Source organism: Candoia aspera, chromosome 6, assembly GCF_035149785.1.
Source record: "Candoia aspera isolate rCanAsp1 chromosome 6, rCanAsp1.hap2, whole genome shotgun sequence".
Taxonomy (NCBI): domain Eukaryota; kingdom Metazoa; phylum Chordata; class Lepidosauria; order Squamata; family Boidae; genus Candoia; species Candoia aspera.
Genome location: NC_086158.1, coordinates 1777893 through 1789516, shown reverse-complemented (window position 1 = coordinate 1789516; position 11624 = coordinate 1777893). Strand labels below are relative to the sequence as shown.

The 11624-nt window shown below is 50.9% G+C and overlaps 1 protein-coding gene across 1 annotated transcript in view; it reads right to left on the bottom strand.

Moving 5' to 3' along the window:
- Positions 1–400: 400 nt before the first annotated feature.
- P3H2 (prolyl 3-hydroxylase 2) overlaps positions 401–11624 on the bottom strand; it is an 80088-nt gene continuing 68864 nt past the window's right edge. The window contains exons 12-15 of the mRNA XM_063306237.1: positions 7291–7408; positions 4848–4923; positions 3551–3691; positions 401–730 (exon numbers count right to left, since the gene is read on the bottom strand). Coding sequence (XP_063162307.1) covers positions 638–730; positions 3551–3691; positions 4848–4923; positions 7291–7408 — 428 coding nt within the window. The 3' untranslated portion in view covers positions 401–637. The remainder of the gene's footprint in view (positions 731–3550; positions 3692–4847; positions 4924–7290; positions 7409–11624) is intronic.

Sequence of the window (11624 nt, the reverse complement as noted above, 5' to 3'; positions counted from 1 at the left end):
ATCATTTAAAAAAAACATTTTCCCTTATTGGGGGGGGTGGCGGCGGCAGCGATGGGGGAATCTTCCTGCCTGCTCCAAGGTGGTTTAAATTTCTCCCCGTCTTTAGAGAAGCCAGGGGAATGCTGCATTTGCCCTTCCTGGCAAGCCTCTTCGGGGCTCTCCGTGTGCCAGCATCAGAGCCAAGCTGCTTCCGAGGCTTGGAAGTCAGAGTTTGCTCCAAAATTGGGGTCTTCCCTCCAGCACTGGAGCAGGAGATCCACACCACCCAGGAATTGCTGGAATGTTTTTCAATAGCGGGGACTCAGCCTGGCACACCTTGTGGGCCTTTTGAGTTGGGAAAAGAGGACCAATGGGCCACCTGCCCCGCAGATTCTCAGGGCAAAGGGAAACAGTTTTTTGGGGGCCACAGCGTAGAAGGAGGATCCAGAAAGTCCTGGAGAATCTCATCTGAAGGCTCTGGAGGGGTGAACCGACCCCCAAGCAGGAGGAGATGGAGCCTGGAGGGTCCCCTCTGCCCTTCCCATGCCCCACCCCTTCTTTAAATTATACCGAGGCTCTGTACAAAAATAAAAACGGTTCTCATAAGATTTACAACAAATATTAAATAAATATTCTGATGGAGAGTCCTTGGCCTGGTTCATAGCTCATCCTTGGGGTTGATGCCCAACTCGCTGGGTCCAAAGAGCTCCTGGTCTAAAGCAGCAACGACTTCGTCAGCTTGGAGTCGCTCCTGGAGAGAAAAGGAAGGGGCAAGTGCTGAAGGCTGAGAGGGCAGAGGAAGGTCCTCCACACCGTTTTCAAGGCCAAAGACTCTGCCCGGATCTGGAAGATGACGTTGGGTTTGTGCCATAAACAGAAAATCTCTTCACTTGTTCAGGGGATAAGAGGGCAGACAGCCCTTCCTTAGCCCTTCCTTCCTTATTTCTGAAGGAAATCTGTGTTAATTATAATTAAAGTATCTCAAGGAGAGGTCTTCAGTGGTGGTGAAGCAGAGTTTTGAAGCCCTGAAGCATCGGCTTAACTCACTGGTCTATTCCAACAACTTTCTCTCCCAGCCATGGATGTCCCTCTCTTGAATCATCCCGGGCAGCGAAGAGCCTGGGTTATTGCCCTTATTATTTCATGGAGCTGATGAGAGAGGGCATCGCAGTCTTGAGGCTGACTCCAGCTGAAAAGAGAGCGCTGGGGAGCCTGTTCCTGGTTAATCCAACTGCTGAGAAACTGTGCAAGAATCCCAACATTTCAGACGATGCCAACCTCCATGATTGGGGAGAGGTGCATCAAATCCCACTGGGTCACAGGTTCTGCCTCTTGCCAATCTCATGAAAGATCTAGTTCCTTGTTTGGTTTATTCACACCCAAAATGGTCCTCATGAGGTCAGGTTCCTATCCTGTAGACCAGTGTGTCTCAACCTTGGCGGTTTTAAGATGCGTGGACTTCAACTCCCAAAATTCCCCAGCCAGCATGGCTGGCTGGGGAATTCTGGGAGTTGAAGTCCACGCATCTTAAAACCGCCAAGGTTGAGACACACTGCTGTAGACTCATGAGCATCAAGGTCATAAGTATCCAGTAGAAGCCACAACGATGTCATGCCAGTCATTGTGCAAATGACATCATTTCCAGAATGATGTCAAGCGTGACTTCATCATGGCTTCCACCGTGCTACGTCCTTGACTTGGATTGTAGCTGGCAGGCAGGAAAAATTGGACAATAGGATTTTGCATGGCCAAGGTTTAATTTTGGGTTTAAAAGTTGAGTTGTAGCAATGTTTATATAGATGCCGCTATTACATCTATATTGTAGAAAAGTACAGTTATTTAATGTCCTTTCCCTCTTCTTTTTCTCTTCCTATTTATATAAGTTGGTTGGTTTTGCGCTATCTATCTATCTATCTATCTATCTATCTATCTATCTATCTATCTATCTATTTTGTTTTGTCTGAACCGTATTCCTAAGTTGGGTTGTTTTATTTCCAATGGCAATTGTAAGAAACTACAATTATAGTAGCCACCTCTGGCTACGAATAATAATAATAATAATAATAATAGTAGTAGCCACCTCTGACAGCAAAGTAACTCTCAAGCACTCCGAGAGTAAGGGATTAAAACAGAACTTCCTTTTACGGAGGAAGAAAACTTGGTATATTGCAAGCCAGATTTCGGGAAGGGTGTCAATTTTTAGGCATCTTGCCTTACGGACGTACAAAAGAGGCTGCACTGCCTTGAAGGTGCTGCTCTCCCTTCTGTGGATGTCTGTTGCTCTATGTGAACCTTGAGTGGATCTAATAAAAACATCGCTCAAGAAAGTCTCCCACCTCCAGCATTGCAAATCTGCTTTGCTTTTCCTTCTCCCTTTGGTCAACACAAACAATTCAACCCATGCAGGGAAAAAAACAATCCTGCTTAGTATTTCAGACTGATTCCAACAGAAGAGAATCGCTGTAGCTTGGGACTGAAATGTGGAGCTCCCTGAGCTGGGTGGTCGGCTTGCAGATGTTTCGTTGCCTGATTAGGCAACAGCTTCCGTGCTGAAGATGTTGCCTAGTCGGGCAACGAAACATCTGCAAGCCGACCACCCAGCTCAGAGAGCACCCAGGATGCCACATTTCAGTTTGAAGAGGGGAAGAACATTTAATCCTGACCTTCCTTTAAAATTGGTGCAGCTGTGAGAAGAGGCTGTGGAGGGAATCCCATCTTACAACCCCAACGGCCTGATGCCCCGTCCTTGCCAAGCACACTTCAGTCTGGCTGGGCTGGCACTGTTGCAGGCAGAATCTCTGCTTGCAGAGAGAAATCTCACGGCTAGCTGCTCAAAGAAGCACGGCCCAGCCTTCTCTCACTCCTCTGGGAATTTGCAACAGGTTTCTCTTCCCACAGCAACAACCCTGGATTGTCCTGTCCATCATTCCCTTTTCTGGAATAGCTTTTCCCAAATTGGCACCAGCCAGATACATCTGGCAGGAATCCCCATAATCCCCAAATCATCCAGGCTGGACGAGAATTGCAATCTCATCTGGCTGGATGGCTAGCTGTCAGCTTGGGAAAGTCTGGATTGTTTGGAATTGCCTAGAAATCTTTTACAGGATGGCAGATGCTGGGTGCTTTGGGGGTATCATTAGAATACTCCCAAACCGAACCTTGGAGTGAAAATGAGGTCAGCCAGACATCTGCCTGTCTTAGTAGCCCCACGATCAGAGATGCACGCCAGTTTTTCACTGGTTCGCTTGGTGTGTGTTTTTACCACTTGGGGGCGCTGTTCTACAACTAATATTCCCACGTCCTCCTAATTAGTTAAAAAATCAGAAGGGGCCTGTGATTGCAGCTGTTTATAAATATCATATATGTGTGTGTTAAACATCAGGAGCAGTCTGGGAGCATCTTTTCAGATAAACAAATGCCATTAAGCGGCATCAGCTTTCGTGAGCTACAGCACACTTTGCCAGATGCAACAGCTTCTGCCTCAAAATAAAATGGGTTTGCCTGAAAAGGTGCAAATGGGATCCTGATTTTTACTACCCCTGGCAATGTGTCTCGCTGCAGTCAAACTCACAAGTTCCCGGTAAAGAGGGTTGAGGGTGAACCACAAAGCCACTGCACATCGCTGGCCTCTGGTGACGGCCTTCACACCATGCGGATTCTCCCCACCGGATGAAAAGCTGATCATTCGCCCACATTTGGGTTTGATTGACGCCTGGGAACAGGACAAAAAGTGGTAAGGGGAACTTGGGTTGGATCAGCCCCAAACTGAGCGACCTGTTTCTTATCAGATATGGATGGATGGATGGAGTCTACAGACCAACTTTCATTTAAAATACAGCCAAGCATAGGCATCTGGTAGAAGCTATGACGACATTACATGCAAATGCGTGATGGCATCATTACATATGTGATGTCACTTGCCCCCTTTCTCTTAGACCAGTGTTTCTCAACCTTGGCCACTTGAAGATGTGAGGACTTCAACTCCCAGAGTTCCCCAGCCAGCCTTGCTGGCTGGGGAATTCTGGGAGTTGAAGTCCACACAACTTCAAGTGGCCAAGGTTGAGAAACACAGGTCTAGACATCCATATGGTTAAGGTGGCTAACATTAAAATACATACACTTTATGTATTTTAAATCAAATGCAGATTAGAAGAACTAGGGGACATAACAACATCGCCCGGATTTCAACCTGCTCCAACAGCTGGTCTATTTGCATGCTAAGAGTCTACTTGAAAGCAAGGCAATTCTTGCTTTGTGGAAACCCTGCCTGGGCTGGGAGCAGCATCTGAGGAAGCCTTCTCTGGAGTCCCCACGAAACGGCTGACTTCACACCAGAGAATTAATCCGGTTCTTGAACTAGCCCATGTTCTGGGTCGGCACAACACGCTGAAGCCAGAATAAATTGAAGGAGCTAGGTTCAGACAACACACCAAGCCCCCCTCCCCACTAGAGGAAGCTCAACACAGACCAATCTTAGCATGGGGTGGGAGAGCAAGCGCTGCCTCTTAAGCTCACTTCTCTGCAAAACACACTTTTCTAGGTTAATAAAAGACCCAGCGGCTCCATTCGCACAGCATAGGGAGGATTGGTTAGTGATAACTGTGCTTTGCATTCTCGTCACTTGCTGTGTTGAACCAGCATGTGTGTGTGTGTGTGTGGTGGGTGGGTATGGGTGTTTCCACAAAACACCTGGCTGTCAACCTCTGTCAACTGATGTACCAGGTTGATCTCATCGTCTTTACACCAACATGGAAAGTCACATTCCAGGGAGCAATAACGGATAAATGTGTGTTTGTGTATAATGTAACAGGTGTATTATTTAACTAGCCATGCTGCTCCTCTGAAGATGATTAGCGATCTCAGCTCACCGTTACCGTCTTGGCATCCATTTCGGTGAAAATAAATTCGCCACCTTCAAAATCGCTGTTCATGTACAGAAGGGCACTGCAACGGAGAAGCAGAATGGTGGCAGGAAAATCAGTTCAAGCAAGGGTGTCCACGGGACGGTGTCCAGAAGGTCAAGGTGACGACCATGGCGTGGCAATCAAAACCCTGCCCTTTGTTACGGGTGTTGTAGACACCATCTGGGCTGTTTTGACTCCCCCCACCCCTGTGGACACACACATTAAGGGGTGACACACACTGGGAAGTCCACTCAGTCTTCTGGCTGCAGCAGGAAGGACAATGGAGAAGCAAGGCCGCCAGTGGATTCAGAGGCACCAGAACTGGGTTAGAGGAGGATGATGAAGATGGTCAGTGTCAGATCCACCGATCAAAAGGATCACAGAACCCCTTATTGGAGCATCTCCTACTAGTTTCTTATCACTGGGAACAGACTCCATGTCGCCAGATGGGAGTGGGTGCTGAGATGGAGTGTGAGTTGTATTATTATGGCTAGGGAGTTACGGTGTTCACAGGTCAAGGCCAGAGAGCAGAGATACACCAGAGATTGGGAAGGGGGGTGACATACTTTAGTGGGAAGAGGGGAAAAAGTAATTAAGTGAATGTAGTTTTAAATGTAGGTCTGAGCGGGAATTCTCCATTCGCAGCTTTGCTCCTGTGCTGGTCATTTCGCTTCATTAAAACAGTAAAAGGAGCTTGGTCTCTCGACTGTCACTGTGCGAGTGCTTGGACGTGCCAGAGCTTACAGCCAGAGGAAGAGCAGCCAAGCTCTATCAAGAGGGGGGCCTCTTGAGAAAAGATTACTTGGGGGCGGGGTGGGGGTGGAGGTAGGGTAGCAGTCTTCAAATACTTGAAGGGGCATCACGTAGGAGAAGATCAACCCCTGCCCTCCCTCATTTCAAAGGGCAGAACAGGAATGGTGGCTGTGTCCCTGGGAGGCAGATTCTGACCGAATGCCAGGAGACGCTTTCTAAGTGGGAGAGCAGGAGGACGGGGGACCAGTGGCCCACAGAGGTGGGGCATCTCCTTCCTTGGATGCCGTCAAGCGCAGCGTGGGCGATCCTCTGCCAGGGATGCTTGAATCTGGGTTCCCTCACTGGCAGAGAGTTAGGCTGGATGGCCTCAAGGGCTCTGCCCTCCTCAAGGATCCCTTATGAAGGTAGACGTTGCTGAGCCTCCATCCTTTTCCCCATTGTGTCCTCTGACTTGGAGGACAAACATCTGCGGGAGGGGTTGTTTTACTCATAGGGGACCCTAACCCTGCGTAATACAGCAGCCAGATCTTCTGGGGTCCCAGGGCATTTCCACAGAAAGCTTTGGGGCCACTTCTGGATCAATGGCAGGCCCCTTGGCTCCCCCATTGCCATGATCCAGCAGATCTCCGTCCACCTTGGCTGTCCAACATCTCAGAGAATGCCAGGATTGGAAGGGACCTTGGAGATCTTCTAGTGCAATGTTTCTCAACCTTGGCAGCTTGAAGATGTGTGGAGTTCAACTCCCAGAGTTCCCCAGCCGGCCATGCTGGCTGGGGAATTCTGGGAGTTGAACTCCACACATCTTCAAGCTGCCAAGGTTGAGAAACATTGTTCTAGTCCAATCTCAAATGATAAAACTTGGTTTGGTGATTTGAGTAGCTAAAGCTCTGGAGGGCAGCAAGTTCCTCACTGGCAGAATTCACCCCATGGCCTGCCTTTGGGCTATTGTTCCATATCTCCATCTCAGATGACTTCAGAGCCCCCACTGCCATTACACCAAGCTACAGAGCTTGGTTTTGGGTTTATTGTCCTTATTCCATCATGTGGACAGGCAAGAACTGGGGGGTGGGGGGTGCTGCTGGAGGCCAAGTTTTGCACTGTCCTCTTGGTCAACTGGAGGAAGCACTGAATGGAGGTTCAGCCATTCACACAACATGGCTGCAGTGAGTCCCATCATGGACTGTTGCAAAAGGAGGGCTTGAGGTGAGTGTGAGGGGTAAAATACTGCACGGAGAGGAAGAATCCTTGCAAAAGCAAAGGATGGGCACCGAAGGAGCAAAGAGAGCCCACGGCCACTGTCACAGAAGAAACTGGATGGCCTCTTCTCTTGGGAGGTGCAACCAACTTCTGCATTTCGCCTATATGGCTGAACAAGAAACCTAACCAAGGTGGATGAGAGGTTGAGTGCTGCAAATGGGAGGTGAAAAGATTATCCCAACCTACAGGCAGATAGGCTTCTGTCCCCACCTGAGAACATGGGTGAGACTTGTGTAAAGGAGTGTGCATTGTACACTGGGGTGGAGGTCACACAGCAGGGCCTGATGGTCCTTATGACTTTTCTTCAGTAGCATCATCTGGAGCGGGGGAGACCAAGCTCTCAGCTGGAGCACCTGAAGTCCCTTCTTACATTCAGGGTCACAAGTGACCAACCCACCTGTAATCCCGGAAGGTATAAGCGGGGGGCTCCTTCCAACACTCATTGGCTTCCGGGTCCAGGAGACAATTGTCCGCATGGATTGGGTGGCTCAGATCATTCCTCCGTTCCTGCTGACCTGAACAGGCCAAAACAAAAGTGATATTTGGTCAGCAGCCTGTTCCTTCAGAAGAAGGTGGACTACGAAGGGTTGTTTTCCAGACTGATTCCGAACCTCTAAGAGGGGCTGAGGTAGCTCCAGAGGTGCCGTCAAGAATGCTCCAGGGGGACAGAAGAGTTTGCAGCTGAACCAACCCAGAGTGTCTTGGGGGCCCTAGAAGTCTGGCCAATGCCCAGAGGAAGAGGTGTTTGTGGACCAGAGGACGATACCTTCTGCTCCATTTGAAGGGCAGGGAAGGGAATCAGCCTCATTGGGCGTGGAGGCCAAATCTGTCTCTTTGCAGTGAACAGATTGCCAGTTTCTAGAGTGACCCCATTGCTCCGGTATCTTCTTCCCCAAACCTCTGAGAGCTGGGAAGACGCAAGCAACGTTCTGAACAGGAATTAGGTACCTTGTGTGGCAGAGACCACGCCATGGCTTCATAAGGTTGCATAAAATAAGCCAACCCCTGGAGCCATCCTGCTACTTCTATCCTATTTGTGTCTGGGCACGCCAAGCCACGTAGCTTAGCCATGAGAGCTGGTTTCCTGGAATTTGAGGGTTCAGCATTCGCTTCAACAGGATGTAGTGTCAATGGAAGGAAAACAATTTGGAAAATATCAGGTTGTTCATGTTTGAACCATGAATGGGACTCCCTCTGACCAAGGTTTTGACCATCAGCAGCTCAACTGGAACCTCGGGGCCACCTCAACCATCCAGCAAGTGAAATGGCCATGGGGCTATTTTGTCTGGTGGTGGCCTTTTTCAGGTGCAGACCAGCTGGCTTCACCCAACACTCCAAGCCAGTGCTTCCCAACCTCAGCAACTTTAAGAGGTGTGGACTTCAACTCCCAGAATTCCCCAGCCAGCCATGCTGGGAGTTGAGGTCCAGACCTCTTAAAGTGGCCAAGGTTGAGAAACACTCCTGGGATGGGATGCCAGCTCTTTCCTTGACCTGCTCAAGAGGGCTGGGTGAACTGGGTCCAAGGGAAGCAACGCCGGGTCCTGGGTCCTGCTCCTGGGCTGCACCACTGACCCAGAGTTGGTGCAGCAAGTGTGCAAAGACAGAAGGTTGCAGGGGAAGGGAGGGGAGCATCCCAGCCAGGAAGTGTCATGTTCACCGTTCCAATGTTGCTGGTACATCGTAACGTTTCGCATGTCATTTGCCTGATATGTGTTTGATCTCGGGAGGGAGGAGGATTCCTCTTCGGGGAGTTGTTATCTGTTGTCCGCTGGGTTGGAATGTGTTTGGGTTATCTCATGTGTTCAAGGTTGCTTTCCCAGGATGTGTGGAAAACGGTTACCGGCACCTGGGAGGGGGGTGGTTGCCATGGCGGTAGGGGGGAGGGATTACGTTTGGAGCCGAGGGTTTTTAGTTTGTATTTGGTGCGCTTTTAGTCATTCTCAGCTTTCTCTGTATCTGCCATATTTCCCTAATAAATCAGATTTCATTTAAGTAACCTCTTGTGAGTCTGAGTGTTTGGGGTAGGCAAACATTACATAAAGCTGAGAATCTCAAAACTTCAAATCCAGCTGGCCCCTATCCAGGAAAAGAAAGGCTCTTTCGATCCTGTGAGGGAGAGTGCTGGCGATGACCGATCCAAATGTGCTACTCGTGGAGAGTGATGGGTCGAGCGAGGGAGAGCCCGACTCTACCATGATGCGACCCGACAGAGCCCCCCCGTGGAGATTCGGGAGGAGGCGAGTTCGGGGTCTGAAGGCGAAGCTGCGGGCATGAAAACCACGCCAGAGACCACGGTCACGACCCTGGGCGAACTGGTCACCTGGGACGACAGTCGTGGGGACTTCTCGGAGGCGAGAGGCTCGTCCTGGAGGCAGAGATACCCGCTCTCCCCAACGGTGGTACAGGTGCCACCGAGGGGGGACTCCCCCCCTCCAGACCGAATTCGGGTACTAGAGTCGAAGATGGACTCCCTGGAGCTCATTCTGCAGAAAATGAGCATGGACTTGAGTTCGCTGAGAGAAGAGCGGGAGGGGTCATTCGACCCCTTCCTCCCAGCTACAGTCTCCGGAGCGGAGAAGGGGAGCTCGCTCGAGAGAGGGGACCCGGGCTCCCAGGGTGGAACTAGCGCCGCCGCTTGTCCCTGAGCGCAGGCAGCTGGGAGCTGTCAAAGCCGCCGAACCGCCAGTGGGGGGGCGCGGCCCGCCGGGCGGAGGGCTGAGGGATTTCCCTGTCAAGTTCGATGGAGACCCGACGAAGCTCTCGTTCTTTTTGGCGAATGCCAAGGCTTACATGGAAGAATGGGGGTCGCTTTTTCGCTCGGAAAAAGCAAGAATCATTACCATTGCCACGAAGCTCAAGGGGAGGGCAGCGGACTGGAATGTACAGATGTGCCAGTCGGAAGCCCCTGAATTGGAGAAATTCGACGAATTCCTCTGGGCTCTTCAGCACCATTTCGAAGATCCACTGGCTAAGGAGCGGGCAAAGCGTGCCTTGAAAGAACTCAAGCAGGGATCGAGGACCGTGGCTGATTACGCGCTGGAGTTTAAAGCACTAGCGGGGAAGGTGGAAGACTGGTCGCAGGCAACCATAATAGAGTTGTTCAAGGATGGTCTAAACACCAAAGTGCTGCGCTGGTCGCTGGGACGAGATGACCCTGACAGCCTGTATGGGTGGATCCAGCTCGCGGGAAAGGCTGAGCATGCCCACGAGGTGTTCGCGCAGAGACGGGCGGCGAAGTCGGGGCGAGACGGGAAACCCACCCACCCTTCGGACACCGCAGGGAGGCCCGGACAACGTTCGTGGGAAGAGGAGAAGGAGCGCCGCTACGCGAAGGGGCCGTGCCTGTGCTGCGGCAAAGAGGGGCACCGCGCGGCGGCGTGCCCGAGGGGAAAGGGCGAGGACCGGCAGGGAAAGTCGACTGCGAAGTCCCCCTCCTTGCCAAGAAAGATGAAAGCAGCCGTGGCTGACAGCGAGATGGAAAGCGTGCCGTTTTACGGGGATGAGGGTGAGCCTGAATTGCTGCAGCCGGCGGGAAATGCCAGCCACCTGCTCTAAAGGGCACCACAAGGCAGGTGGTAGAGGAGGGGCACGAGCCTGTGTCGGTGAGTGGCAACTATCGCATTCTCACTGTGAAAGTAAAGTTGGGATCCCGCTCGAAGACGATAGAAGTGTGGGCGATGATTGATTCTGGGTGCTCACGGTGCTTAATGCATCCCAACGTGGTGGCTGCTTTGGAGTTGCCCACCTTTCCGTTGCAACGGCCCATGGCTTTCACCCAATTGGACGGATCCATGGCAGGGGGCAAACCGGTCATGCATTTCACCGGTTTGGTAGCCTTGCAAATGGGTAGCCACCGGGAAGGGTTGTCATTTGTAGTAGCTCCGGTGGGGGGTCCTTTGGTGGTTTTGGGTGTCCCATGGTTGGTCCAGCAAAATCCTCAGATAAATTGGGTCTATTGAACTGTAACCTTTAGGGACGGATTTTATCAAGCACCGGGGGGGAATGAAGCCCCAGAGGAGGTGGTGGGGGTAGCGGCAGCTGCGACTCCGCAGTACCCAACCCCTCCTCTTGAGGGTCTACCAGAGGAATACCAGGGATTTGCTGATGTGTTTGGGGAGAAAGAAGCGGATCAACTTCCCCCCCATCGGAAAACTGACTGTGCCATTGAGCTGGTGCCTAACACCCAATTGCCTAAGCCAAAGATTTACTCAATGACTCAGAAGGAACTAACTTTGTTACGGGAGTTTGTGGACAAAAACTTGGCAAGAGGGTTCATTGAACCAGCTAGTTCGCCAGTGGGGGCACCGGTCCTCTTCCGCCCGAAGAAAGATGGGACATTAAGAATCTGTACCGATTTCCATGGGCTCAATGCAGTCTCGATATCAAATAAATATCCTCTGCCCTTGATAAAAGATATGTTATCACATCTGGCTAAGGGGAAAATCTTCTCGAAACTGGATTTAAGGGAAGCCTATTACCGTGTGAGGATCCGGGAGGGGGATGAATGGAAAACGGCATTCAATTGCCCGTTGGGAGCTTTTCAATATAAGGTTTTGCCGTTTGGTTTGGCTGGGGCACCTGGGGTGTTTATGCAATTGATCAATGAAGTATTACGTGAACATCTGTTTAAAGGGGTATTGGTCTATTTGGATGATGTATTGATTTATACTGAAGCGCTGGAGGAACATGTACAGTTGGTTAAGCAGGTGCTTCGCAAGCTAAGGAAAGCTG